At 50.7% G+C, this 22,244-nt stretch overlaps 2 protein-coding genes across 4 annotated transcripts; one reads left to right on the top strand and one right to left on the bottom strand.

Annotated features, from left to right (window-relative positions):
• Nucleotides 1–1,538: 1,538 nt before the first annotated feature.
• On the bottom strand, nt 1,539–17,869 carry Nfkbil1 (NFKB inhibitor like 1). Its single transcript, XM_021186374.3, has 4 exons — nt 17,699–17,869; nt 17,008–17,287; nt 2,756–2,977; nt 1,539–2,600 (listed from the first exon to the last, which is right to left on the bottom strand). The coding sequence occupies exons 1-4, from the start codon at nt 17,753–17,755 to the stop codon at nt 2,014–2,016; spliced, it is 1,146 nt and encodes a 381-aa protein (XP_021042033.1). The 5' UTR covers nt 17,756–17,869; the 3' UTR covers nt 1,539–2,013.
• On the top strand, nt 17,180–20,827 carry Atp6v1g2 (ATPase H+ transporting V1 subunit G2). 3 transcript variants are annotated; one of them, XM_085833269.1, is made up of 3 exons: nt 17,180–17,314; nt 19,169–19,269; nt 19,687–20,827. In XM_085833269.1, exons 2-3 carry the CDS (start codon nt 19,210–19,212, stop codon nt 19,858–19,860), a joined length of 234 nt encoding a protein of 77 aa, XP_085689395.1. In that variant the 5' UTR covers nt 17,180–17,314; nt 19,169–19,209; the 3' UTR covers nt 19,861–20,827. The 3 variants fall into 3 exon arrangements, with proteins under 3 accessions (XP_085689395.1, XP_021042034.1, XP_085689394.1); XM_021186375.3 differs by lacking the exon at nt 17,180–17,314 and adding an exon at nt 18,628–18,901; XM_085833268.1 differs by lacking the exon at nt 17,180–17,314 and adding an exon at nt 18,629–18,673.
• The last annotated feature ends 1,417 nt before the right edge of the window (nt 20,828–22,244 follow it).

Genomic DNA, 22,244 nt, shown 5'->3' with positions numbered 1-22,244 from the left:
TTAACCTGAACCCACCCCCACTTCAGTCCCCAGGCAGCCGTCTAATCTCTAGTTTATTTCCTAACTTTGTTTTTCAAATTGAGCCCCAAATCACCCCACCCTAGAGATCCAACTCTTGGGCCCAGCTTGAGGGAAGGGACACATTTCCACAGCAACTGTTCCACAGTCGGATCGCCATTGAGTCAACTCTTGGCAATCCCGGATTTTCCTCCCTACCCCCACCATGGTGGACAGGATGCCTGCTGCCTGGTACCAGGGGGTCAGAGGAAGCCGGGGCCTCTGGGACTCAGTATTTTTATCGGCCTAGGAAATGAGAGATGCAGAGGCGGAAACCATGTGGTCAGAGAAAGTGAACAGCCTTTATCTCAGGGGAACCCCCACCAGGCCTGGGGGACACACACCAGAGAAGGCTAGGGAGGGAGGCTAGGGTGGGGTAGGCAGGGTATCCTAGCTTATCTTACCTCGGGTTTCATGTAATTCGTGTAGAAGAGGAAACCAGGTGCTCCAGAATGAAAGATCTGGGAGCAGTGGGTACAGCCACCCCCTTGACCCCTGCTCACAGGTCCCCCACCTCACCCTTGCTCACGGGTCCCTGACTCCAGTACGGGCTCTTTGCATGCCGCTTCCGAGATCCCCAGCCTGTGAGAGGAACCGGATGCCTGGGTTGCTTACAGTTCCAGGTCTCTTCTCCGAATCTGAATATCGGCAGCTTCCTCTCACAGAGCTGCCCCCTTCCCCTGCTCAGCATCTGCCTAGTCTTGGGGTCAGGGGCTTGGGCCTCTTCCTAGCCTCCAGATGATCCCTGAGGGTCTCTGGTACCACACCTCATCCTGTGCAACTCGGGGACATCTAGGGTAGGCCTGGGCTGTAGCCTGACCATTACCTTTTGGACCACACACAGCGCACACCTGCGCAATTCTTTCCTGTCTTGCATCAACTATTGAAAAAACAAACAAACTGAGGACGGGGTTGTGTCTCAGGTGTTGGCAGGGGGATTTGCGTAGTTTCTCCATTTCCAGAGAGCACCTGAATTTGAAAAGTGGTGTGGATGCTCTTCTCCATCTTCCACGTCTCAGAGCTTCTCTCTCCTACCCCTAAGACCTCCACTACAGGTTCTTCGGAAAATAGATATTTATGTATTAGGCCAAGCCTGGATTGCCCAGAGCTGAAGTCCAGGTTTTGGGTGTGGTAGGCAAACAGCAGATATCAGGACTGAGTCCCAGAGAAGATGAGACGAGGCTTAGAAGCCCGGATAGGCTCGGGTGTGGATCTCTAGTTGCCCAAGAACAGACAACCCAGCTTACATAATCTGGCCCTTTCCAGCCTCCTTCCTGCTTCTAATTTTAGAAATTGAAATTCCCTCCCCCACAGGGCTCTTCCTCCATCCCCTCTGGTTCTATCCTCTATCCTCCCAGGTCCTCGTGGTCCCCTAGCCCTGCTGCCCCCAACCCAGCTCATTCAGTGACTCAGCAGAGGGAAAGCCCTGAGCTGAGCAGGGGTGAGGATGTGGTTGGAGATGGAGGGAGGGGTTGTTCCTTTTTCTGTCTCTTGTTCACATTTTTCTTCAACTGCAACCTTGTCAGGACCCCGGCGTGGGTGGGGTGGGGAGCTGAGAGGGTCTGGAGGATGAACCAGGCCTTCTTAAGGAGGGCAGGCAGGGGCTTCTGGTCTCCATCGAGAGCGCACTGTGACTGTGCCGCAGGTGTGTGGGAGCTGTGGGTTTCAACAATTGGGCGGGAAAGGAGATGTCGTGGGTGATGAAAACCATAGCAATGGAAAAAACAGAGGAGAGTCTGGAGTGAGGTGTGGAACCAAGTCTTATTAGGAAATGGCAGTCCAGAGCAGTGGTAGAGCCTCCCCCACCCCACCCCCACAACCATTACGTTAGCCGTCCCATATCCTCTCCTCTCTGTGCCGCAGCTGCCTCTTCTTGTCCATCCCCATCCACGACCTTGCTTCCTTCCGTCTATTCTTGAGGCTACATCCCCACAGGTTCTTGCTTATTCCCTAGGGTCACTTGAGGGCTTCTGCGTGGCGGTTCAGGGCCTGAGAAAGGGCTGTCACAGCTCCCATCACTCGGCCCAGCTCCCAGGTCTCAATCTGGCTTCGGAATCGCTGCAGGAAGCGGTCAGGATGCCATCGGACCTGTTGGACTCTCAAGTACCTCTTCAGAGCCCCCTGTTCCTCCAGAGGGGGGCCCCTGGCCACCAAGGCTGCAGCCATGGCCTCTGGGTCCCCTCCACCAGGGCAGGGCCAGGGCACATCGCCAAAGCGCCAGAGGCTGCCCCTCCCTGCCCCTCGTGGGTGTTCTGCCCTGGGCCCAGCCCTGGGAGGCTCTGGCTCTTTGTCCCGTTGAGCCTCTTGAGCCCTCCTGGCTCGGCTCTCACACAGTTCCTTCTCCTTGGCCCGGGCTCGCTCTCGGAAAAGGCGCTGTTCCTCCTCGTGCTGTCGCCAGCTGTGACTGGAGCCCTCAGCCCTTGGAGGTCGGCAGGATCCCTCTGCCTCCAGCTGCTGCCGCTGCTTCTGGGCATGCTCCCGAGCCAGGCGCTCTGACCAGGCTGAGAAGGACTCGGGCTCCTGCGTGTCCCGGGAGGCATCATCTGTTCAGGAGGTGGGATGAGGTTGTCGGAGAGAGGCTGTGATTAGCGGACTTACAAAGAGTGAAATCAAGAGGCCACATGCATTGGGCCTGGAGTAGAGGACACAGGGCAGGGGCGGGAGGGAGGGCGGCTAGGGGTGGCAATGGGCTCCTCACCTTCAAACCTCCCGATGACCTCCTGCCACTCATCCTCCAGCTCGCCTTGTAGCTTCTGCCGCCATTCCCGCTCCTTGGAAACCTCCTCATCCTCTTCCTCTTCGGCAGAATCCCAGGGGGGTCCCCAGCCGAGAATCTGCCCAGGAGTCTCCCCATCCTTATTTTTTATCCCCATGGCAGATGGGCAACGACTCAGCAGCGGCAGGAAGAAGTCCGTGTAAGCTAGGGGCAGAGACAGTGAGCAGTCAGCTGGGGCTCCGCGAGGCTGCCATCTTGGATTCTCTTAACTCGACAGCCACTAACAATCACATAAGGCAGGAGTGTGGAGTTTAGAACGCTCCGACTTGTTCCCCACAGGCAATCTCAGTTTGCTCTAAGTGTTATAACCGCGTTTTCTTGCCCTTGGCACCTAGGACGACTTCAAATTCTTTTGACTATTTTTTAAAAAGATTTATTTATTTTATGTATGTGAGTACACTGTCGCTGTCTTCACGCACACCAGAAGAGGGCATCAGCTCCTGTTACAGATGGTTGTGAGCAACCATGTGGTTGGTGAGAATTGAACTCAGAACCTCAGGAAGGGCAATCCGTGCTCTTAACCACTGAGCCATCTCTCCAGCCCTCTTTTGATTATTTTTATTTTTTATTTTGAAGCTATTATCACTATATACATATTACAAACTATTGTTCTCATCTAAAATTACATATTAAGATTATCACATTAGGCATGGTGGCACACACCTTTAATTCCAGTGCTCAGGAGGTAGAGAGTTCAAGGCCAGCCTGGTCTACAGAGTGAGTTGCAGGTCAGCCAGGGCTACATGATTGATCCTGTCTCAAAAAGTCCAAATACAGTAAATTAATAATAATAAAGAATATCAAAACACCGTGTTCTGCACCACTACACACAAACATAGTAGTACATTTACTATTTCTACCCAATAAATCTGAGTAAAATAAAAGTTTTCAGGCGAATGTTCCAGCATTCCCCAGGGGAGGGAAGGGTGGCAGTGACGTACAGGTGCTGCCAGCGCAGAGTGAGTCTCTCCTAAATGATGGTGGCCAAGGGCAGGGAAGGACCAAGCACCTTGGGTGCCTGGTCCTGAGCCTGAGCACCAGGTAGACTGAGGGGAGCCAGATGCCATCGCTTCACCCTACCGAGGGAAGCCCAGCAGCTGGGACCACCACCTGCCTCCATCAGGAGCCAGAGGCAGGCAAGCGGCTGGGGCAGCATTCGGGCCGGGGACCTACTTCCTCTCCTAGAGTAGAAGGAAATGGGACACAGGCCTTGATGGTTCCAGGAAGTTAGTTCACTTACCAGGAGGCTGGCACAGAGGCAGGGCTGACCTGTAACTGCCAACAGGATGGAAGGGCCTACATAGCAGGCCAAGGTGCCAATCCACTCTGAAACCACATCAGGGCAAGGCAGGCTTCCTGCTGTGATCTGCCACAAACCCTCCCGAGTTGTCCCACTTAGCAGGACCTGCTTCTGGCTTCCGTCCTTCAACTTCTTCCCACTAGGGCTCACTGCAGGGTGTGACTGTGTATGGAGCGTGTGAGAGCACAGTGTGTGTTTATGTGAGTGTGAGCATGCATAGTGTTTATGTGTGTATGTGAGTGTGCAGTGTTTATGTGTGTGTGAGTGCTGAGTGTTTATGTGTATATAAGCATGCAGTATGTTTATGTTAACAAGTGTATGTGTTTATGTGAGTGCAGTGTTTGTGTGTGTGTGTGCACAGTGTGTGACAGTGCATAGTGTGTTTATGTGAGTGCAGTGTTTATGTGTGTGCACAGTGTATGGTTTTGTTTTTTTTTTTTTTTTTTTGAGACAGGGTTTCTCTGTGTAGCTCTGGCTGTCCTGGAACTCATTTTGTAGACCAGGCTGGCCTCGAACTCAGAAATTCGCCTGCCTCTACCTCCCGAGTGCTGGGATTAAAGGCATGCGCCACCACGCCCAGCTTGCACAGTGTATGTTTATGTGAGTGTGATAGTGCAGAGTTTGTGTGCGAGAGTGCACAATGTATGTTTATGCAAGTGCAATAGTACAGTGTGTGTTTATGAGTGTGTCAGTACATAGTGTGTATTTATGGGAGTGTGAGGCAGTGAGTTTATGTGTGAGAATGCAGTGTATTTATGTGAGAGTACAGAGTGTGTTTGAGTGTGTGAGTGCATAGTGTGTGCTTATGTGTGTGTTTATATGTTCTGAGTAGGCCCAGGTTCATATGGAAGGTTTAACTCTGTCTTTTTATTTTGTGTGTGTGTATGTGTGTATACCAACATATCCAGCTTAAGATCATAACTGCTAACAGTCTGCTGCAACCTCTAGTCCTGCCTTGCTCCATACAATTGTGCACATGGAAAGTTATTGGAGCTGTGGCCACACTATACCCATGTACTCAGAGGTATTTGCCCATCTTGGCAACTGGCTTCATTTTGTTTTTGTTTTCTTTTGAAATACCCGATTTATTTTATTGGTTATGGTATGTGTGTGTGTGTTTGTGAGTGTGTGTGTGTATGTGTGAGTGTGTGTGTGTGTTGTGAGAGGGTCTCACAGCCCAGGGTGTCCTAGAGCTCATTTTGTAACTGCAGACTAGGTCTCAACCTCGTGACTCTCCTATCTTGTTATGGGTCACCACATCCAACTGAAACTAACAGAATCCTTGGGGCATACACATCCCACACAGGCTGACAGCAGCAGCTAGCTGTTCATCTTGGTGTTTTTATGAGACAGGCTTCACCGTGGAGTCAGGCTGGGGTGAACTCACAGCTCTCCCTCCTCATGGCTTTTTGTCTTTTATTTTCCCCCAGGAACCTGCCATTTGTTTCACTCTTTGATGAGTGTAATGAGTGTTGCACTGTGAGCTGAGACACAGACCTCTCCTCACCCTGTCTGTCAGACTGTGTCTCCAAAGCCTTTAGCCTTAAACTTGCACGAGTGTGGACATGGATACATATCTGCCGAGGGTGGGTGTTCTAAGTCGGAACATGTGCAAGCCTGCTGGGCTTTACTGTGCATGCACGCATGACAACCCTTTTCATGGAGAGATGGCTCAGTGGTTAAGAGCACTGACTGCTCTTCTAGAGATCTTGAGTTCAAATCCCAGCAACCACCTGGTGGCTCACAACCATCTGTAATGAGATCCGACGCCCTCTTCTGGGGTGTCTGAAAACAGCTACAGTGTACTTGAATATAACAATAAATAAATCTTTGGGCCAGAGGGAACAGAGGTCCTGAGTTCAATTCCCAGCAACCACATGATGGCTTACAACCATCTGTACAGCTACAGTGTACTCATATACATAAAATAAATGATACATAAATAAATATATCTTTAAAAAATGGTTTTATTAGGGCAGACATAGTGGCACAGGCCTTTAATTCCAGTAATTGGTAGGAAGAGGCAGAGAGGCAGAGGCAGGCAGATCTCTGTAAGTTTCAGGACAGTCTGATCTACAGAGTGAGTTCCAGTCCCATCTCCCTGTCCCAGCCAGACTTTTCTGAACAGAGAGATGTGTGAGTAATAGAGCCGCTTTGGGAGTCTCATTTCCTCGTCTGGCCTCTGCTAGCACCTACCTTCCTAAAGCTGGAATGAAGTTACGAAATAAATTTTAAAGTACCCCCCCCCCCCCGCCCAAAGATGTATTTATTTACTTTATGTATGTGAGCACACTGTCACTGTCTTCAGACACACCAGAGGAGGGCGTCAGATCCCATTACAGATGGTTGTGAGCCACCATGTGGTTGCTGGGAATTGAACTCAGGACCTCTGGAAGAGCAGTCAAGTGCTCATAACTGTTGATCCATCCATCTCTCCAGCCCTAAGGATTAAATACTTTTTAAAAAGTATTTTCATATATGCACAAATATGAAAAAATTCCAAAGGAAAACAATGAAGACATGAACAGGTTACTCACAAAATAAATACTAGTAGCCAGAAAAATACAAGGGTCTCTACATACCCCTGTCTCTCCTGGTACTCTCTCACGGGGAGCAGGTACAGGCCGTTGCGAACTGCCCAACCTGGGTGCTGGGAACCGAACCTGAGTCCTCTGCAGAAGCATTGTGGTCTCTTGACCCCTGAGCTGCCTCTCCAGCCCCTAAATCAATGCGTTTAATGTTCACTAACATCTTCTCTTCCTGCCCACCTTCCTGTGAGGTTTGTGCCATCATGTTTGCCGGAGCGCCCTTTCACACAGGGAAGCGAATATGCAAAGTTCTGTGGAAGACATACTCGTTCCTTGATGACAAAAGTGTAAGTCTCTCCTCATCTTTAACAGCACAGCACTTCCACTCAGAGGGAGGAGGGACCACACGGAAAAAGGGACAGGTTTGGGGGCTGCAACCTCAGCACCATAGACAACCATACAAGAAACTCTACTCATCTCCCTCCTCCCAGCCAGACTTTCTGAATAAAGAGACCCGTGGGTAGTCCAAATTTCACTCTCAGGGGTAGTGAACCCTCTTTTCTGGCCAGCTATTTGTGTGTCTCTCTTTGAGGTCAGTCTGGCCTGACCAACTGGACTTCACCCCATGGATCAGGAGGTCTCTGTTCTCAGAGGATGCCCTGGTTCTGGGCAAACCTCAGTCAAGTCAGTACTGGAAAGAGGCCTGCTGCCCTCCGAGGCCTTCTGGGTGAGCGCACATCTCTGGTATGATGGGTTTCATGACCTCTGACTCACATTCTTTAAACTCAACCTCTCAAAAGACACAGCCAACAAGACCTTATTTTCCTTTGTAATGAAATCTGGCCAGACTAGGCTGGCCACAGAACAACACACCATTTCACTCCTGTCCTACAGTTGGATCTCTTTGGCATCATTTTAAGAAAAAAAAAAAAAAATCCCTCCTTTATGGTCTCAGCACGGGACAAGAACAGGTGCCTCCCATACCAGCCTCCCTTGAACTCAGCCTTAAGCGACAGACTTGATGGCCACGCCAGGTCCCACTCAACCACCAGCTTCTTTGAGACCAGCACCTATCCCTCCACCTGGCGACTGCACCCCACCTTCCCCTCTGACTCCTCCCTCCAACTGCACTCCCTCTCATCCACACACATTCAAAGACTTCAGGTAGGAAGCCCAGAGAACGACTATCACACCCTGATATCTGTGCCCTTGACAAGGCAGCTGACATAGGCCGAAACACTATCTGGGTCTATGTCTCCTCCCGCTGATGGACCTGCCCCAAACACAACTGCTCTAGATGAAGTCTGCCATCACTGGATCCAACAGAATCTCCAGCCCCCACTGAACAGCCTTCACCCCACCCCTTCTGCTCTACCCCTCTCTCTTTTTCTCCTCTCCCCCTGGTCCTCCAAGGAAACCCAACAACTTGCTATTTCTTTCTGGTTTTTTTTTTTTTTTTTTTGGGGGGGGGAGGTGAGGGGATGAGGGGCAGGAACAATTGCATCTGGAATCTAAAACTTGCAACTACAAGGTTAACACACAACATTGTTGCAACACCGTGGGCCGTCTTCTGTCTGGGGCTTAAACTGAGACAATTACCGCCCAAGGTCAATTGTTATCCTTGTCAGCTTCTACAGGAATGGAATACGCTGTAATTCTCTATCTCAACATTTTTCTTTAAGCATAAAAAGAGCTTTTTAAAAAAACCCAAGCAGTTATAAAGACTCCGGACAGACAAGCGCCCCCAGTCGGCTACCATGTCTGCAGTGATGCCGGGAGACCTTCTGTCCTGGATGCAGCTGAACAGACAAGGCTCTGGTCAGGAAGTAAAGAGGAAAAAGAGACAGTGTACAGGAGACGCAGAGGCATGGAGTGTGGAGAGGCGCTCTCGGTGAGGAAGGTGGAAAGGAAAAGGGTATTTTTAGTTAAGAAGAAGGTCTGCATGTGTAAATTAAGATTCTCCTAAGGTGAAATGACTGGACTTTTCCAAAACGGAAAAGCTAAGACGAAAGTAAAACTGACACGTGTGAGCGTGCGCAGGGCGGTGGAGTCAGCCACAAGGTCTGCAGCTTGGAGGTGAGGGTGAGCTGGTTGGGGCACTGAAACCCGGTGAAACCCGGTGCAGTGCAGCACGCGCACCCACGCTGAAGTCCAACCTCTGCCTCACACTAGCGTCTGGGAGATGCTGCCTGGAGCTTTGGCCAAAAGCTCCTTCAAGTGACAGAGATTTTGTCTTGGCCATGAAGATTGTTTTCTGCCAAGTTTGTCAGGCTTTTGGTTACTTTGAAACTGAGTTTTAACAAAACTAGGATTTTGCTCATTTGTTTTCAAGCCAGGTGTGGGAGCACAAATCTTTAATCCCAGCACTGGAGAGGAGGAGGTGAGAGGATCTGTTTATTCCAGGATAGTCTGGCCTGCATAATGAGTTCCAGAACAGCCAAGACTATGTAGGGACCTTGTCTCAGAAGACAGCAAGGAAAATAAGAGATGATGATGATGAAGGAGAAGATGATGATAAGTATTAGCATAAAACAAAATCAGCTACCTCCTCCCCGGGAGTCCCATCTTCCTCTTCTCAGGGAAGCCAGTGCTCCAGAGCCCCCAGGGCCACCATTCAGATGTCTGGCTGCAGCCATATCACGTATTAAGTACCAACAACTGTTGCCTTCAAGAAATGACTAAATGGGTTTGTTTACCTCTCCAAGACAAACTTTTTCAGAGCATGCTTAAGGAGAGATGCAAGGCAGCTGCCTTCGAACACCAGTTAATATGTCTGACCTTTTTCTTCAGAAGAGATCCCAGATGCTGGCATGAGGCAGTGAAATCCTGGGCCCAGGACGCTCCTGGTTTTGGAGAGGTCCAAGAGGAGTGGTCTCTATAAGGCTCACCCTCACCCTCACCCTGGCCCAGGACAAACCTTCCCAAAGCTGCCATAAAAATGTCCCCAAGATGCTGTCTCAGCATAGCTGGGCTGCCATACTCACCCTTGGGCTCAGCCCGCTCAGCCTGCACCGCCTGCTCTGTGCCCTGCCTTTGATACACATCCCTTGATTCCTTCCTCCTGGGTCTCAGGGCCCCTCCCTTCCAGAGTCTGCAGCGTAGGATCACGACAGGGAGAATAAGAAGCAGATGTTAACGCACATGCACCCTGCTCACCAAGTCTAGGAGATCCTGGGTGGCAAAAACAAACAACGTCCCAGGGTTCCACTGTCTCAGATCCGAGCCCTGGATCTGACACCCTGCTCCCTTCAGTCTGTCAGGGACCCGGTCCTCAGTCCCAGTGTCACTCAGAACAAGCAAGGCCTTCAGGATCCAGTGCCACCTCCTTGCTGCTCTGCCCTCCATCTTCTAGAAAGGGGGTGGGGACAAATCTAACAAGGAAGGGACCTCACCAGGCTGCACTCCAAACTCGGCCCTTCCAAGCCCTTCATGGTTGTGCTGTCCCTGTGCGCTATGCCACTGGGTGCCAGGGTGAGTACGGCTCCGAGTCTGACTGGGAGCACTTCACATTCACTTTACATTCACACAACCTGGGACCTGGATTAACCATAAAATCCTCTCTCCTGCCTTTAATCCCAGCACTCAGGAGGCAGAGGCAGGCAGATCTGAGTTCAAGGCCAGCCTGGTCTACAGAGTGAGTTCCAGGACAGCTATGGATACACAGAGAGACCCTGTCTCAAAAAACAACCAAACAGCCAAATAAACAAACAACCTGAAACCAACCCTCTCTCAGGACAAAAGCCTTCAGAGTTAAGTGGACGGGCAGGCCTGTCAGCTCCTTTCTTCTCAGACTGCAGCCATGCTGTAAGGCCTGTGTTCTGTGTCTGGAGGTAGGGTTGTTCTAGTCAAAGCTTAAGCAGCCTACTCCTGCACACTGCTTGGAGAGCCCTCTCTTCTTTTGGGGAGCACCAGGTGAATGCCATCCTTAAACACCTCCAGATCCTCGTGAGCAGCTGAGGTAATCTCTCTTCTTTTCTGAGCTCTAATGATAGGATTTTTGAAACTCATTTTAAAAAAAAAATGTGTTTTTAGATTTTATGTGTCTGAGTATTTTCCTAAGGTTTATGTATACACATGTGGGTACCTGATGCTTACAAAGGTCAGGAGAGAGGTCAGATCCCCTGGGTGCTGGGAACTGAACCTGGGTCTTCTGCCAGAGCGACAGTGCTGCACTGGGAAGCCCGCTGTCCAATTCAAGCTCTGCCTTCCTACCCCCCCCCCCCTCCAGGGGCACCGAGGGGCTCATTTCAAGGGATTCTTTCTGGCTTTCCCAAAGGAGACCTCTTAAAACGATCTGGGTAGTCCCACCTTTACCCCAACATTTCAGGCTCTCTAGACAGAGAGAGGGCTTTTTTCCATCCCAATGGCTGGTGCGGCACGCACACACAGACACAGATACACCCTAATGCCCTTCATTTCCCCACAGGCCCAGTGTGATGCTGGCCTTGGACGAGGGGACACTCACCATTATTTTGCTTGTGTTCTATTGTCTTAAGGTTGGGTCTGAGACTCTCAGAGCCTCCGGAGAAGGCCACGTGGCTATGACACACACAGTGACACACGGTCCTGTCCAGGGACAGCTCTTCCATGTTCACAGCTTTCCTGTTCTAACTTACAAATATTTGCAAGTTTCAGAACTGCATGATCTTAGTCTGTGCTGCCTCCCTGCAGTCCTCCCTGGTGTTCAGATGTTTCTCACCTCTTTATTCCAGTGAGAAACAAAGCAGCTGTTGCTTTGTCTAACTCGGAGGTCTCACCAGCCTCCGTGGGGCAGCTCCTAGAAGCTCTTTTAGGCGTCTGGACTCCCTCAGCTCTCAGGAACCTCTGTTTTAAGTCTGCTGTGTGTCTTTGGCCCTTGCTTACTCAACCTTGTGGTAAATCAATGTCTCCCTGATTTCAGGTCTCTCAGTTCCAGATGGTGCTGCCTCAGGGACAGCAGCCGCTGCGTAAACACGGATGCTGCCTCCCACCGCCCAGGAGCCCCTGCTCGGGTGTCACAGCCTGACCTCTGACCTCTGATCCCCTTCGACAGTAACTCCACCTCCTCTTTCCAACACAGTTGATGTCCTGTGGTCTCATGACTCTGACGTATCAGCACTGTGGCAAGGGCCGCACTCAGCCCTGACGCAACTGCACACGATGGCCTCCATCTTCTGTGAGCCTCATGCGTAGGGGTATGCGGGTGCTGTTCTGTGATGGCTGGTTGCCCAGGGCTGGGCTCAAGCAAGACTGCTGCTGTCTTTGAGCAGGACCAGAAAGAGTTAATTTTGGGTCTGGAAGAACACAATATTGGTAAAGCGCTTGCCACGGAAATTTGAGGACTCAGGTTCGCATCCCCAGCAATCACATCTGCAATCCCAGCCACAGCAGCACACATCTGCAATCCCAGCCACAGCAGCACACATCTGCAATCCCAGCCACAGCAGCACACATCTGCAATCCCAGCCACAGCAGCACACATCTGCAATCCCAGCCACAGCAGCACACATCTGCAATCCCAGCCACAGCAGCACACATCTGCAATCCCAGCCACAGCAGCACACATCTGCAACCCCAATACTCCCACCGCAAAATAAGAGGTGGAGCTGGGAGTCCATAGAGACTCATGGGCCAGCTAGCCTGGAAGACATGGTTGAAAAACAAAGATGGGCTGGAGAGATGGCTCAGCGGATAAGAGCATTGACTGCTCTTCCAGAGGTCCTGAGTTCAAATCCCAGCAACCACCTGGTGGCTCACAACCATTTGTAATGAGATCTGATGCCCTCTTCTGGTGTGTCTAAAGACAGCAACAGTGTACTTACATAAACAAAATAAATAAATTTAAAAAAAAAAATTCTGTCTCAAGTACAATGAGAGTTGAGGACCAACAACTGTATCCTTTGACCTCTACACACAGATAGAAAAACAAAACTAAATTTTAAGAGAAGAAGAACTAAGCTCAATGAGCCAGACTACAGTCGATCTCACAACAGCACTACAGAGAATTCTCTAACAAGCAGGCTCAGTCCATCAGGGTCTGACCCCTGGTAACTCATGACAACTTTGGACTCTAAGAAATAACTTACACTGTGACGAGTATCCCACAGTAGAGGAATATCCAACTGAGCATCTGTCATGAGCCCACACAAGTGTCCCTCCCTCGAGACCTAAACGACCAGGGCACCATGGTGTGAAAACATTTCCTGATGCCAAGTGCAGACAGCTCCTCTCTACTGTCTGCCTGCAGCAATAAATTCTCTACTGCAGCGCCTTCTATTTATTTCTGGCACCACAACCCCCTGGCAGGGTTTCTTGTAGCTCAGGATGGCCTTGTAGCCAAGGCTGGCCTTGAACTTGTTTTTTTTTTTTTTTTCCTGAAACAGGGTTTCTCTGTATAGCCCTGGCTGTCCTGGACCTCACTTTGTAGACCAGGCTGGCCTCGAACTCAGAAATCCGCCTGCCTCTGCCTCCCGAGTGCTGGGATTAAAGACGTGCGCCACCACGCCCGGCTTGTTTTTCTTTTTTCTTTTTGGCCTTGAATTTGTAATCTCCTTCTCTGCCTCCTGGGTGCTGGGATTGCAGGCCTATTCCACCATGCCTGGCTCTGGTAAACTCTTTCACAACCCACTTCCTGACAGGGTCAGGCTTGTGAAACCTGTGCTAGGGTCACTGAAGACAACTGCGGCTGAGGTGACAGGTCTGTGGGTGTGCAGAATTCGAGGCTGGAAGGACAGGTGGAACATAAACTGTGCCCAGTCATTCTGAAACAAGGCCGTCTCTGGCTCCGCTGTGCAGATCAGGGAGGCAGTGGATGCTGTCTACCGCCGTGCTGACAGATCAGCACTCAGTGAGTGCCTCATAACCCCAAAACAAGCCTGGAGGTGCAGGCCTGCGCCTTGGTCAGGAATATCACAGTCAAGAGCTGCTGGGGCTGCATGGTGGTGTCTCCACTAAAGAGAGAAAAAGGAAGGCTGGGGATGAGGTTCAGTGCGGGCTCACACCTGCAACCCTGGACTTAGGCACGGGGACCGGATCAGTCTCTGAGTTTGTGGATAGCCTGATCTACATACTGAGTTCCAGAAGAAGAGACAAGCCTACAGAAAGAATCTATGTAAAAACAAACAAACAAACAAACAAAAACAAAACAAACAACCCCCCCCAAAACAAAAAACCAAGCGAACCAGCAAGCCAAACCCTAAAGACGACGAAAGCAAACCTTAGACCCCAGACCCTAACATCAGAATGATGGCTTGTTTTTCCCTCCCCCCAAAACGGAGAGAACTATACTGCCTGCCAGTGTCCACTCATGCTTGCTCTGTGCAGAGTGGCCACTGTTTGACGCATGCTTTACTGATGGGTCCCTCTGACAGCTGAAACTGATCTTCCATGACATTCACACACACACACACACACAAAGCCTAAATTGTGAACCTCTTCTGGCCCCCTACTGTGTGTGGTACCCCCCTGCCCCCCAGTCATTTCAGTGGCCTAGGGCAGCCCTCTGACCTAACAGGAGAGTGGAGGGGAGACTCCTGCAGGTTCAATCGCTCAATCTGCTCAATGGATCAATCTCATTCAACTATCTTCCAAGCAGCAGGCAGCCACTGAATGAGATGAAATTGGGATTAGAGCGCCACCTCGTGGCAGGACTGGCAGGTGCCGTGAAAACGGTCTGAGAGGAGGCCAGGGATTGGGAGAAGTGTGGAGGGATGGTTTCCTCTTTGGACCATTGCAACCTCTCAACTGTGACATGCAGACAAGTTCCCGAAACTCCCCAGGGAGGCCTCACTTTCGCCACGGTGTGTTAAATGTTTCACACGTTTCTCAGAATTCAATATGACAGTGGCGGTGCCTATTCCACCATTAGGAGATCCTCAGCCAAGTTAACTGAACCACACGAACTTATCGTTATGTAGCAAAGCTGCAGCCAGTCCGTGGTTCATGTGTCATCACAACCTCCGTTTCGGAGGCGAACAAGCTCCCGAGGTAAGAGTGCAGGCCTCAGGATCAGGATCGGTAAGCGGCAACCCTAGGCACCACACTGTTACCACCCAGGGAGCTGCCTCTTAAACTGTAGCCGGCTGCTGAACTCTATCTAGGTACACATCTCCTGAAAGCATACCTAAGAATACTTTAAGTGCTATACAACCTTGGGTGAACTGAACGGCCATAAGCTCTTAGAGTAAACTGGTCTCTGGTCCAGCCATAAATTCCTGTACGGTGTGACTCTGAGCTGAAGGTTAACTGCCTGACCATCTAACTGCTACCTCTCTGCTTCTGTAAGCAAAGCTTGCTTGCTGCAGCTGTCCAGAGCTGCCTTTCTGTATACGCCACGATTGCATTTTTGCTCTTAAAACCTCAAACTGGAAGTGAGGCTGCTTCCGGCTTGCTACTCTGCTTGGAACAGTCCTACTGGTGGTATATAAGGATTCCACAGGACGTATTCAGGAGTCTGGGAACTACTTCTCTTCAGGTATCCCATAATAAACTCAGCCAGGCAGCTGCAGCCTTCCTCTCTTTAAGCATAAAGAAACTCAACTACACAGGCCCATCTTACTTGTGTTAGAGGATTTGGTTTTGGTTTTGGTTTTGATCAAGGAGAGGTCAATGGAGATGAGTGAGTGAGCAGGGTTGTTGATCTCCTGTGGGCAAAGGCCGTCTCTCGACGGACGGGACAGATGGGCCTCCCCTCCAGTTCTAGTCTGGAAGCTGCTCTCCAGGGAACTGCTTCTGCTGTCACTGCAAAGGCAACACCTACGCTGTTTCCAGAACTGTGGGATTTGGCAAAACTGATCTAGAAGTATGCCATCTGGGGCTAGGTCAAGAGGCTGGGGGAGCAGGGGCAGGAGAGTGCAGGGTTCTGGTAGAAAACCCCTGAGTGTTAACCTCAGCGGGATAAAACTAGTCACACCATGGCCGCCATGTAGGTTAGGTGAGATTTGCTTGATGGCTTTTTTTTCCTTCACTTTTTGAGACTCTTAGGCCCCGCCCAGACTGGCATTCAGGTGTTCCCAGGGCTGGGATTACAGGAGTGCTCGGTGAACTTCCTGTCTTTCTAGGTGGAGAGGCTGTTTCTGGGCTGGCTATCTGCCAGTAAGTAACACAAATGAACTAGAAAGAGGCTGTCTGCACTGTGGAGCCATTACAGATGCTGACTGGAGATGTTTTGTTGACGTCTCTCTACCATGGCTCCGGCTAGCCTGGAACTCACTATGTAGAGCAGACTGGCCTTGAGTTTGCATAGACCGGACTGCCTCCACCTCCGCCTCCAGACCGCACCACCAGCTTAAGTAGGATTTTTGTTACAGAATTTTGGTGAGAATGAAGAAAGCTGGTCTGTCGCCTGGTATGTGTCAAGGGACGTGAGTCCATCCCTAACACACAGCAGCAGATCTCCTTCTTCTGGGCGTCCCAGCTGATCATGTGACCGATGGCACGGATACTTTGTAAGGTGTTTGTGGCATTATTACAAGGTTACCACTGTTTTGATTATGCAAGGAGAGAAGCAAAACTAATGGGGGGTGGGGGTGAGTGGAGCTGGGATCTGACCCCAGCAGTCAACTGCAAGGTAAACAGCCATCAAAGAAACAAAGTAGTCACTGAGCTGAAAGCTAGGAAACGCCAATAAAGAGGAGCGAGCTATGCGGCTGGGTGTGGGAGACACATGCCTACAACCTCAGCACTTGGGATGCAGAGGCCAGCCTGAGAGACTCGGTAAGAAAAACAAAAACAATCCGGCTGGTGAGATGGCTCAGCGGGTAAGAGCACTGACTGCCCTTCTGAAGGTCCTGAATTCAAATCCCAGCAACCAGATGGTGGCTCACAACCATCTGTAGTGAGATCTGACGCCCACTTCTGGCACGTCTGGAGTCAGCTACAGTGTACTTATTTATAACAATAAATATGGGCAGGAGAGAGTACGGTTGCCCTAAAATTCAATTCCCAACAACCAGATGAAGACTCACAACTATCTGTACCGCTACAGTGTGTACTCATATACATAAATAAATCTTCAAACAAACAAACTATCACACCATGCTAACACACACCCCTTAGTTGTTTGGGCGATGTTAGGTTAAGCTTTTCTGTTACTAGAGAGGTATGGCCACATCCCAACCAGGGATCTTCAACAGTTCCCAAGGACCAAAGAACTAGCTTATTTCCCAACTATTTTTGTTGTGTGAGACAGGGTCTCTCTGTAGTCTTGGAGCTCACTTGTGTAGGCTACATACTTACAGAGATCCTCCTGCCTCTGCTTGCCCAGGGTCAAAAGACCTGCGCCACCACACCAGGCCTTTATTTCCCACGCATTCTTTCAGTTCAGATCTGGCCAGCTTCTCAAGACCAGTTCCCACGGACCCACTCACCATCAGGGCCCTGGCGGGCAGCAGCGTGCAGCGCCGTGTCGCCATGGCGGTCCTGGTGGGCAGGGTCAGCGCCGAGACGCAGCAGCAGGCACAGGGCAGGGGCATCGTGGCGGGCGCAGGCCCTGTGAAGAGGCGGGGGCTGCCCAGCGTCCACATCAAGGCCGGGATGTCGCTGGAGGAGAGCCTGGGCTCGCACCAGCCGTCCTGCAGACAAATACCGCCGGAAGCGTCGCTCTCGGCGGTGCCGGCGGGAAGCGGAGGCCATGGAACAACTCTGGGGCTGAGGAAGAAGTGGGAAATGGCAGCGGTGAGGTCCCAGCTCCGTTCTTCCCCGTTTCTCCCTTTACCTCCCATTTCCTCCCCCTCGCATTTCCAGCAAGAGATAAGGCCTATTCTAAACTCTCATCCCTTAGCAGATGGCAAGTTTGGGGCGGAGGGTGGGGATGGGGTTGGAGTTGGGGGTTGGGGGGCGGAAATCACAGAGTTAATTTTTGATGTAATTTTTGAGAAAATGATACATAGTTGTTTTAAGGTTCCAGAGCCCAAGAAAAAAGTTAATTCTGAACTTTGGAGGGAAACAACAACAACAACAAAAATCAAGTAAGGCCAGATGGGGGCAATTTTCATTAGCCACAAATCTGGAGAAAAGTCACAAATTCAAAGAGCGATCTAGAAATGGAATATAATGTACCCGACAGACAGACGTAGAGGCTTCTTCCTCTGGGGCCTGGGGGGAGGGGTTACTCATCAGACCTGCTCCCCGCCCCCCCAAGGACCCTCAGAGACGGAGGCCGGAGGCCTGGGCTTAAGACGCTCCGAGAAGGGAGGTGGGGAGGGAGGAGGCGCGCCAGGATGCAGGAAATGGCGCAAGCACACGCGCAAGTTTCGGGCGGAAATGAACTGTGTGTTCCATCCCGGAAATCGCACCGAACGCTCGGACTGGGTGACTTGTGATTAGGCCTCCGGAGGGGAATCAAGACAATTTGCGACATAGGGTCCTCCTGCAAGCGGAAGATGAGAGGCGAGCTTTCGAAGGGAGGCAGAGGCAGAGGCAGGCCTGGTCTAGGGCGAGCTTCAGCGACAGCCAGGACTACAGAGAGAACCCCTGTCTCGAAACACACACATACACACACACAATCACACACACACATAATCACACACACACACACCACACAACCACAATGAGGCCAAGTATATGGATAGATCAGAAAAGAAAAACACATGGGTAGACACTAACAAGGCAAACGTAGGACAGAGCAGGGAGATGTGTGCAGACGTTCGGATTTGTGGGGGAAAGTCTGAAGAGAAGATGGAGGCTGAAAAGAGGGGGGGAGGGCGGAGGGAGGCGTGGAGACACAGTTGGGAGTGTAAGTGAAACCCAGCGTACTGTGTCCAAGCACATCCTTACCTTCCCACACCATTCTCATCGCCTTTGTGTCTCCTTCGAGACCACCAATCAAGATCTCCTCCCACCCAAACACTCTGCCCTCCGCTTCCCCCAGACCCATCTCTGTGGACCCTGGTGACACGGAGAGGCCCTGCACCTGCTGCAGTAGTCAGCACAGGGCTGGTCTCTGCTGCCCTCGGGCGGCCGTTTCGGGTACTACCTCAGTGAGGTTCGAGAGGAGGACCAGTCATCAGTGTGAGGATGAGAGACACCCACCCGGTACAGGAGACTGAGTGAAAACGGGAGCGCTAAGACCCAGTGGGAGTGGAGGACCGCATCAAGGGCCCGGAGGAGTAGGCGCTGGAGGGTGGGAGCCGTCTGGTACCTCGGTCGCCTTCGGAACAGCATCCTCTCTAGTGATAAAAATGGCCAGTCAGACCCAGGGTATCCAGCAGCTCCTCCAGGCTGAGAAGCGGGCAGCGGAGAAGGTGGCCGATGCCAGGAAGAGTGAGCCCCCCTTTCCTCTCTTAGGAATCTGGAAGGAGAATTTCGGAATAGGGGATAGCGGGCATTTGAGTCCTTAGGAAAAAAAAGCCCAAGGACAATGAGGACAGATGGGGGACTGAGGCTATTAGGACAGAAGAAACGGGTGGGTTTTACAGTCTAGCATTTGGTTGGTTGACAGGAAACTGGATAACTTTCTAGAGGGCACTGATCCCACTAACGCACCTGGTTGTGTATGTGTGTGTACACTCACTGTCCTTCTGCCTCTAGGGAAGGCCCGGCGACTGAAGCAGGCGAAGGAGGAGGCTCAAATGGAGGTGGAGCAATACCGCAGGGAACGGGAGCAGGAGTTCCAGAGCAAGCAGCAGGCGGTGAGTTGAGGAGGACAGGGATGGCCCCACCCAGGTGCAAATCAGTGGGTGCCTCTTGCCAGGTGTATACAGGTGACTCACTAAGAAATTAGGGTGTCTGAGAGCTGAGGAGGCCCTGACAAGGACCACACATTGGTAAAGCTTTGACGGGATCTGTAAGGTCGGAGGGTTTTAAAGGGTACATGAGACTTGTGGGGCGGCCTTCACAGTCTGTGTGGAGTGTGGTAACCCTGATGGTGGGGACAGTTTTATGGTCAGTCTCAGAAGTAAGGATTGTGCTGACCTGCTTGGTATCTACATGTTTTTGTGGGGTGGGAATAGTTTCGAAAAGGCTTCCCAGGCCTTCCTCCTACATGCTGGGACCCTCCTTTCTCTGTGTCTGCTTTTTTCTTTCTCTCCTCCGCCCCCATCCCCCAGGCCATGGGCTCTCAGGGGAACCTGTCTGCTGAAGTGGAACAGGCCACAAGACGGCAGGTTCAGGGCATGCAGAGTTCCCAGCAGAGGAATCGGGAGCGCGTCCTGGCTCAGCTTCTCGGCATGGTCTGTGAAGTCAGGCCCCAGGTCCACCCCAACTATCGGGTTACTGTCTAGAACCATCGCTCAGGGACACATCCCTAGAGTGACTCCTCTGCCAGCTCCGTCCACAGAGAAATATCCCAACTCAAAACCACTTGTGTCGCATGCGCAGAGCCTTGGGTTCAATCCATAATACCATTCCCCCCACCGCCAAATCGCTTCCCATAATAACCTGTTGCCGGAGGGGAGGCTTCTACGTGACAGGATCCAATATTCCCCCCTGAGACTTACAAGTAGCCTGTTCAAACCCGTCAAACCCGAATCTCTTTGTTCCATGACACCCACTGGAAGTTTACTAATGAATGCCCATGTCATCCCCACTGGACCCCTCTGCGAAATATATGTCCTGGTGACAGTTATGAAAGCACCCTGACTTCAGAGCAGGGGAACCTCTGTTCCTCTCCCACCCCTGGTCCTTGCTGGTTGCACAACTGGGACAACTATTTAACTTGGAAGCCTCAGTGTCCTCATCTTTGTGACTGGGATGACAGCAACAACGCTCACTTTGTAAGGTGGCTGCTGTGAATTATCTGTGAGAATTCAGCATAGTTCCAGATGACGGAGTGCCTGTATCATGACCACACTCTGCGTGCCTGCCAGAATTCTAACCCCCTCTCCTGACTTTTTCATTCCTGGTGTTCCAGCTTTGTTCAGCCACTGTGACACTAGTAACCCTCTAAAGAATTTGTTTCTCTGGCTCTTCCTTGGCACATCATGCCCCCAAACAGTTAAATGATAATGTTATTTAGCCCCTCTGTCCGAGTCCCAAATATATATCGAATCTCTTAGCACCTCTCTGTTTCTCCTGAGCTGGTCTTTCTCATGGTTGGCCCCCCTCTTTCTCTGTTTTCCTAAATCTTGCTGCTTCCGGGAGCTGAAGAGATCTGTGACATTCCCGTGCATGCATTCCTTTGTGTGCCCTCAGCACCTTGCCTCCCTGTGTAACAGCGGAGTGTCAATAAAATTCTGGTGGATGAGTCAATTGTCGGTGAAAGCAGCCTCCTTTTTGCCTTGCTGTTGCTCACTTTGGTTCGCTGTCCTCAGAGTTATGCATTTATATAGTTTCCAAAACACTGCAAAGGGCTGTCCTGGAAGCTTTTTGGAGAAACAAAAGGACACAGTACTGTGTCCCCTCTTGAACAGAGAGTTGCATAGATAGTTGTAAGGGAGATGTTGGCAGAGCAACACTCTTTCCCTTTCCTGGTTTTACAGTGCTCATCAGCACCAGAGACAGAGACAGACAGACAGGCAGGCAGGCAGGCAGACAGACAGACAGACACACACGAGAAAGACAGAGAGACAGAGAGACAGAGACAGAGACTCACTATCTTACTACGTATCTCTGACTACCCTGGAATTGCTAGGCCAGGCTAGCTTTGAACTCACAAGAGATCCACATACCTCTGCCTCTTGAGTACTGGAATTAAAGACGTGCACCACCACATCTGGCTTGACATTGTATTTGGGTATTGGCTCTCATTATATATCTGATGATAAGGTCGTTGTATCCCCAAAGCCTAGATAGCACTTGGCACACACTTGGCAGTTGAGGAATACTTTGGGATAAAAAGCTGCTGGGGAGGGGGGAGGAAGTTGGGGTGGTGGTGGTAGGGGGTGGGGAGGGGACACTGCTGGTCTCTGACCCCTATTCCTTTATCAGTTCTCTTCACTGCTCATTTCACCCTGAACTTGAATCAATGAGGTAACCCATAGTCTTATCTTATATGACTTTTCTGTAGAGAGACATTTAAAAAAAATCTATAAACCAGGTGTGGTGGCACACGCCTTTAATCCCAGCACTTGGGAGGCAGAAGCAGGTGGATTTCTGAGTTCGAGGACAGCCTGGTCTACAGAGTGAGTTTCAGGACAGCTAGGGCTACACAGAGAAACCCTGTCTCGAAAAAACAAAACAAAACAAAACAAAACAAAACAAAACAAAACAAAAAAACTATGCCAAATAAGGGAGTCATGAAACACCAAAGATATCTCACCACCCAAGTCTTACCTGGCAGACCAAAGGGCTCGCTGGAGTTATTGGCAGTATGGTGGGTAATAGGTTACTTATAGGAGTGAGACTGGAGCAGCTTCCCATCAAAAAGTTGCCCACCAGCGTGGCTTGTATGAAGACCAAAGAGAGTCCTGCCACCAGGAGCTGTTTATTGGTGACATAATCTGGGAGAAGTGTTCCATGTTTTGCAACTTTTTTTCTGAATTTCATGAGCCTTCTCCACTCTCATCAGGAGGAAATGTTTCATTTCAGGGGAAATAGCTATACAAAAGCAAGGAGATTTTTGAAGAGGAGGGACACATGTGATAGGAAATTGGGGTGCTTACACCCTGGTGTTTCCCTGCTAGCTATATTGCTTTGGCCACCTTGTTTTATTTCTCTATTTTCATAT

This window comes from Mus caroli, unplaced genomic scaffold (assembly GCF_978045245.1).
Source record: "Mus caroli unplaced genomic scaffold, Mus_caroli_1 scaffold_18, whole genome shotgun sequence".
NCBI classification, from domain to species: Eukaryota; Metazoa; Chordata; class Mammalia; order Rodentia; family Muridae; genus Mus; species Mus caroli.
This window is presented reverse-complemented; position numbering and strand designations above follow the sequence as displayed.

Coding starts and splice junctions, on each gene's coding strand:
- Nfkbil1 (XM_021186374.3), bottom strand. CDS start 17,755: ATGAGTAACCCCTCCCCCCAGGCCCCAGAGGAAGAAGCCTCTACGTCT. Junction 17,288..17,698: donor CCTCTACGTCTGTCTGTCGG/GTACATTATATT, acceptor CTTCTTCCTCAG/CCCCAGAGTTGTTCCATGGC. Junction 2,978..17,007: donor TGCCCGCCAGGGCCCTGATG/GTGAGTGGGTCC, acceptor CTCTGCCCCTAG/CTTACACGGACTTCTTCCTG.
- Atp6v1g2 (XM_021186375.3), top strand. CDS start 18,820: ATGGCCAGTCAGACCCAGGGTATCCAGCAGCTCCTCCAGGCTGAGAAG. Junction 18,902..19,168: donor GGTGGCCGATGCCAGGAAGA/GTGAGCCCCCCT, acceptor TTCTGCCTCTAG/GGAAGGCCCGGCGACTGAAG. Junction 19,270..19,686: donor TCCAGAGCAAGCAGCAGGCG/GTGAGTTGAGGA, acceptor CCCATCCCCCAG/GCCATGGGCTCTCAGGGGAA.